Here is a 6,606-nt window from a genome sequence, read left to right on the forward strand (position 1 = left end):
GGATCAGTTCATTATATCAGGAGGTATGAGCCGTGGGACTTATGTTGCTTTGGTGGCGGCTTTCATTTCGATTATTCTTCTTGTTTTGATCTTGTTTATTTTACGAAGATGGCTCCGTTCCGAGAAACAGCTGCAAAATTCTATGGTTGTGGATAGTGAAAATCTCGAAACAGGGAGGTTTCACAGTCTTGATCAAGAAAATAACAAGAGGAAGGCAAATTTTCATGTTTTTCGACGTGGAGTTACGTCGAAACCGTTGTTTAGTTGGGCTGATAATCCGTCTCTTGTCAATGAAGCTGCTGAACAAGGATGGTTGTCGTTTGCTTTTACTAATTATGCCTCGTATACAGCCTCTCCATCGCTTTGATCAGCTCGGACGTTACTAGCTATATGTTCTGCAGGTGATAAAGTTAATGAAATGGGAGTTGAGATTGACTGGGAAGCTTGTCAGGGCTCAAATGATTTTTTGCAGAAAATTAGACTTAATTCGGGTATGAAGAAGATTAATACAGGCAGTTACGCGAATTCTGTTATTAAAACAGCTTTGCCTTTTCCTGGTCCTCTTTTTGGAAATTCTGCTTTTCCTCAGGAGGCTTATTTTGAAATCAAAATCGTGTTTGTTAATGAAACACGTGATAGGAAGGTATTTGATGGAGAAGGCGAAAAAATAATGCTAATAGGGGATGATTCAGAATCTGTAGTTAGTGTTACTAGTAGTAGCAATGGTCATGGAAATGTGAAGATTGATGACAGAAGACTTGGATTTAGAGAAGTAAAGGGCGAGGCAGCGACATTGTTATCATTGGGACTTAGCGTCGGAGGGTCTCTTCCACTAAAGCTTCCAGGGAGCTATCCAGGATCCATCGGCTTCAACTCTAATGGTTCTGTCCGTCTTGATGGTTAGTCTTAAATTCACTTTTCTTTTTGATGTTCCCTACAGATACAGTGAAATGCTTCATAGAGGTCTGAGATATGTGTGATGATTTCAGATTTCAAGTCATATTTGTCCACATGATTGTTCACAATGTGTTGTTCTGAATCAAATATCATTAAACAGAACAATGACAATTTATAAAAATACAAGGGAATTTATCAAAAAATACCACATTTTATATAGTGTAGAGAATAGCGTGATGGTTGTTTTAACTATCTACTAGTTTAATCTAATAAATAAATAAAACTATATAATAACTGTGAGAGAAAATAATCCAAGAATCAGGATTCGTCAATGACTATCCATAATGTATAATTCGTGTCTCTTGTTTTGTTAAAAATAATCCTTTTAATGTTTATAAAATCTTCTCCCAAGGTAGATTAGTAGGCTGGTCATACAAAGTACAATTATAGACTATTAAAAATCAAGTATTACATGTTTCACAATTCGCATATTAATCTCCCGATCTAATACTTAAAATGTGTCTATCATATCATGTACTAGAATTACAACTCCTCTCCCGATTCGTTATAACTCCTAAAGATTCAATTAGAAGTTAGCTACTCCTCTAATTGTATAAAGCGCTCAATGACAGATTAAAAATAACAGGAAAATCACAATACATTCAAACAAACATATTAAGCCAATTGAATAATAACCAACTCTTGGATAAAGGAATTAGCTACTCATGATAAGATAACAAAATATATATTCAAAACGTCAACCATGAGTTTAAGAATCGATGCACAAACAATATAACTCTAAACTTTCTTTAAAATCCGGACGAATCCCTTCGCTCCTTCCTCCAACCTCTCTCAAAGTGCTTCTTCTCCTTTTCTCTCAAGAATTACAAAGTATCTCTATTCTATTCTACAATACGTTATTGTTTTTTTTATATAATAGGTCTAAAACCTAATATATAAGAGTTTTAATGCTTTCCAAGAATATATAAATAATTTCCCAAAATAAATTGGATTCTAATGTAAAATTCGAAGTCTGTTTTCCAGGCCTGATTCTGGGCTGCTTCAGTTGGATTCTTGATGTTAGATCACTTCTAAACTGTAGATAATTCTTTTAACTTCGCATGGACTGTAATATCACCCAATTCTGATATCTATAACTCAAGTTAAGGCCCAAACAATGATGTATGCGCGTGCAGCCCAATAAATCCGAATTTTCTTATGATTTAAGTCCAAATAAGTCCAATTCCATCTACAGCTAGGAATTCTTTATTTCCTGTCATAAAAAAATAAACTCTAGTGAATAATATCCAATTAATGATATAATATTATAAATATGAGAATAAAATCCCTTAAAATATATATAAATATATACTCTATCAAATATCCCCACACTTAGTATATTGCACGTCCTTGTGCAAATTAATATAATATACTACTAACTAGTACCACTTTCGTAAGGTGATCACGGTTGCATCTGGCATATGCAACAAGTCCTTTAAACCCCAAGGTAGCCCTAGTGGATGAGTAAGGTCTCGTGAGGGCTATAGTGAATGTACCCACAAAATCCATCTAACTCATGTAATATGAAACTATATGAATGCAACTAAATGATCTAAAATGCAAAGATCTCAAACATCATAGTGTATGCCAAGTCAATAATAACCCTCAGCTCATTCACCAAATTTATAAATATCAAGCTCACACACAATATCACTATATAGTTAACACAAGTATAGAGTGTACGTGTGTGCTTAGCTTAAAAACATGCTCTCTAATTAACCAAGAACAAACACACACAAGTTTCAACATGACAAGTCATGTGAGTTAATAGCCCCAAGTTGAGAACTAAAATAGATCTTAAACACTTCATTACTTAGCACTAGCCATCGTTCAAGTTTAGCAAGAGATTTCCATATCTATTTTTTATTTCTACAATACTACAACTATATTTACATATGATTTTTTTTACTGCTCGGTCTAAGGTTGGGTGGCTCCTCAGTGTAAGTGAGTTACAACCGCCATAAGACTTCACAATCTCGGTCCAAGGTTGGGTGGCTCCTCAGTGTAAGTGAGTTACGACCTCCATCAGACTTTGCAAACCATATTAGACACACATATATATTAAATGGTTTATTTAACTGTGCAATGGTCGAGATCCCTAAAGATTTATGCACTAATACCCATGTAGCGAGCGTTGGGTCAGCAATCCCAAACCATAAAAGAATTTAGGTTACTAGGCACAAAGTCCCCCCAGACTTAATTACTCGAGTATTAATGAGCTCAACCTAGTCAATCATACCACAATTTTTATCGTGTACTTTATTGCTACTATTCATTTATCTATATTTTTTTATATATAATTTTTTAAAGACATTTACACCCTCATAGCTCCCCAAATTTAAGCATTTACGTACTAAACTCAAAAGAGAATAGTCAAAATTCTAATCATCAATAAGCGGCTACCCCTCAAGAAACAAGTATATCTAAATCTCAGTTTAAGAGCATAATAAGTGTGTGTTAAGAAATAAGCACTGCACAAGTGACACTACGCATGAATATCTTTAACATGTGATCATAGCAAGAAAGTCAAATATAAGGTACACAAATTATCATCACAGGTCACCAACTTGGACTACTACTAATTTGAGATCATGGTATGCTTGAAATACAATGCATTGCAACTAGTATACAATGTCACTATATGATACAATGCAATCTGTATGAACTATTTAACAAACCTATAATTATTTATTCATTTTTTTTGTAAGTTTTTAATTTTTTATATTTTTTATATTTCACACTATTACACAATTTGAACACATCCCCACAGTTGAATGGATCAATGTCCTCATTACTAGACACACACACTAAACAAATAATCCCATAATATAAAGAGAGAAAGAAGTACTCCCCTATGCATACGCATGAAGTTCCGTTTGATCAGGATTAAGTAGCTTCAAAGTTGTAAGTGATTCTTTTAATGTGTGCATGAGCATGTGAGTGTTTGGCATGGACATGCTAATTGTTATCAACAATCTGTACAAACAAATATATTTATATATGTGTGTGCGTGCAAAACGGAAAAATGAATAACAGAAAAAGAACGGAGGTAAGAACGTGTTGTGTAGGATACGAAAATCCGAGTCCAGTGTGAAACTGTCTCCTTAAAGCTTATTAGCCCTCACCATCGTGTGCGAGCGAAAAGCCTCCCTGGATAAAACGGATTGCAATGATGTAGAACAACACTTCCAGGGAGCTTGAAACAGAGCAAGAAATTATCACTAGAGGAGAGAGAGGTAGGGTTTTGTGTTTAGAGGCGAATGTGTTTTTGGTGTGTTTAACCCTAACGCCCTAGAGGTGTTTATATAGGGGTAGATCGACTTGTGCGCTACTCTTTTCCATAATCAAATATAATTAATTATGGAATCGGTGTAATACTTGCAAGCTACTCTATTCCATAAATAATCTGAAACAGAATCAGATTAAATATATCAAGACAGACACCATATCAATTAATCTGAAACAAAATCAAATTAATTTATGCCAAAATATTTTAGCCAAATTCTAAATGGAAAAATAATAATTTCCATTAATAATAGAATATCATCATATCTCACACATAATGCTCAAAATATGACTTGCCAATATGGGACTTATACCCATATTTTCCAACAATCCCCCATATGGGCGAGATTGGTGATCTTAGTAGCACACATCAGACAGACAGACACAAGGTTTGGCTTGGTGATAATTTCTTCGATCAGATATAGCATACGATAGGTAGAAAATACTCCTTGAACCTTCGCTCGAGTAAGCATACCGACTTTACTGGTAGACAGTAGACGTGCTTGTCCTTGAACTGTTTGACCGTTTGTGTAAACGATGATATACTTATCACTATATCTAATCTGACTCATTCAGCTCTCATGGGTATGTCCATTTTGGTCATGGAACATCGTCCTGGTTCTGCAGGAGTTTCTTAAAAATTGTGCCTCACAATTCTCCTTTGAAGTGGCCCCACTTCTCTCCCACATATGTGATCTTTATCTTATAGAGTAACCCGCGTTTACTCAGCTGAATTCCATGTGTTCACTTCTGAACTTCATGTATTCACCAAAGATCATTAAAAGCTTAAAACCTTAACCTCATACCTTATGGGTATCACTGTTTCTCATCATAGGAACAGTCCAGAGGTTACCCCCACAGTGATTTGGTCATCATGATTTAGTTGTCCCATTGAACCAAGTTCTTGGGATCTCTAGTCAGAATTGGTTGGGTGTCCATCATGACGCCGTTAAGCAATAGGCTTAATGCCCATCCCTCTCGATGATTTCTCAACCACTTCTCTTGATAACCCTTTGGTTAGCGGATCCGCGATATTATCCTTTGACGATACATAGTCAATAGTGATAACTTCGGTTGAGATTAATTGTCTAATGGAACTGTGTCGTCGTCGTATATGACGGGACTTTCCATTATACATCGTGCTATGTGCTCTGCCAATAGCGGATTGACTATCACAATGAATCCCTATTGCAGTCACAGGCTTTGGCCATCTTGGAATATCCTCCAGAAATTGGCGTAGATATTCAGCCTCTTCAGTGCATTTATCTAGTGCCACGAACTCAGCTTCCATCGTGGAATGAGTTATCACCGTTTTCTTGGAGGATTTCCATGATACTGCCGCTTCAGCTAGTGTAAATACATAGCCACTCGTGGACTTTAGTGCCTTCTTGCTAGATATCCAGTTTGTGTCAGTATATCCCTCTAATACTGCTGGATATCTGCCATAGTGCAGTCCATAGTCTCGAGTTCCCCTCAAGTACCTCAGCACCCTTATGATTGCTTTCCAGTGATCAGCTCCCGGATTACTCGTAAACCTAATCAACATGCTAATTGAGTATGCAATGTCTGATTTTGTACAACTCATAAGGTACATCAGACTTCTGATTATTCTCGAGTATTCCACTTGGGAGACTCCTACACCTTTATTCTTGGATAGATGTAAAGTCAGATCCACAGGTGTCCTAGCTTTCTCAAAGTCATCCTTGAGAAACTTTTCTAGGATCTTGCCAACGTAATGAGATTGACTTAGTGCGAGATCCTCAGATGTTCTAGAAATTTCAATTCCTAGAATAACATTTGCTAGTCCCATGTCTTTCATGTCAAATCTCGATTTCAACATGTCTTTAGTAGATTTGATCACTTTATCATTGCTACTGGCAATAAGTAGATCATCTACATACAATGTCATCATGACATAACCGCCGTCATTTTCCTTGACATAGCTTTTCTCGTTTTCTTTGTAATAGACATAACTATCACATTCATTGATTTTTAAGCCACTTGCCAGCACGATCTCTTCAAATTTTTCATGCCATTTCATAGGCGCTTGCTTGAAACCATATAGTGACTCTACTAATTTACAGACCTTTCTCTCTTGTCCAGTGACAACAAACCCTTTAGGTTGTTCCATATAAATTTCCTCATCTATATCCCCATTTAGAAAAGCTGTTTTCACATCCATTTGATGTACTGTTAGATTTCGCATTGCAGCGATAACAAAAATCATCCTTATGGATGTTATTCTTGTTACGGGAGAATATGTATCAAAGTAATCAAGGCCTTTATGTTGCTTGTATCCTTTGGTTACAAGTCTAGCCTTATACTTATCGATAGTGCCATCGGTTTTCAACTTTTTCTTGAACA

At 36.0% G+C, this 6,606-nt stretch overlaps 1 protein-coding gene across 1 annotated transcript; it reads left to right on the forward strand.

The window, feature by feature from the left end:
- Positions 1-418: 418 nt before the first annotated feature.
- On the forward strand, positions 419-904 carry LOC141679794 (uncharacterized). The gene has a single exon (XM_074486190.1). The coding sequence runs from the start codon at positions 419-421 to the stop codon at positions 902-904; it is 486 nt and encodes a 161-aa protein (XP_074342291.1).
- The last annotated feature ends 5,702 nt before the right edge of the window (positions 905-6,606 follow it).

Source organism: Apium graveolens, chromosome 8 (assembly GCF_009905375.1).
Source record: "Apium graveolens cultivar Ventura chromosome 8, ASM990537v1, whole genome shotgun sequence".
Lineage (NCBI taxonomy): Eukaryota > Viridiplantae > Streptophyta > Magnoliopsida > Apiales > Apiaceae > Apium > Apium graveolens.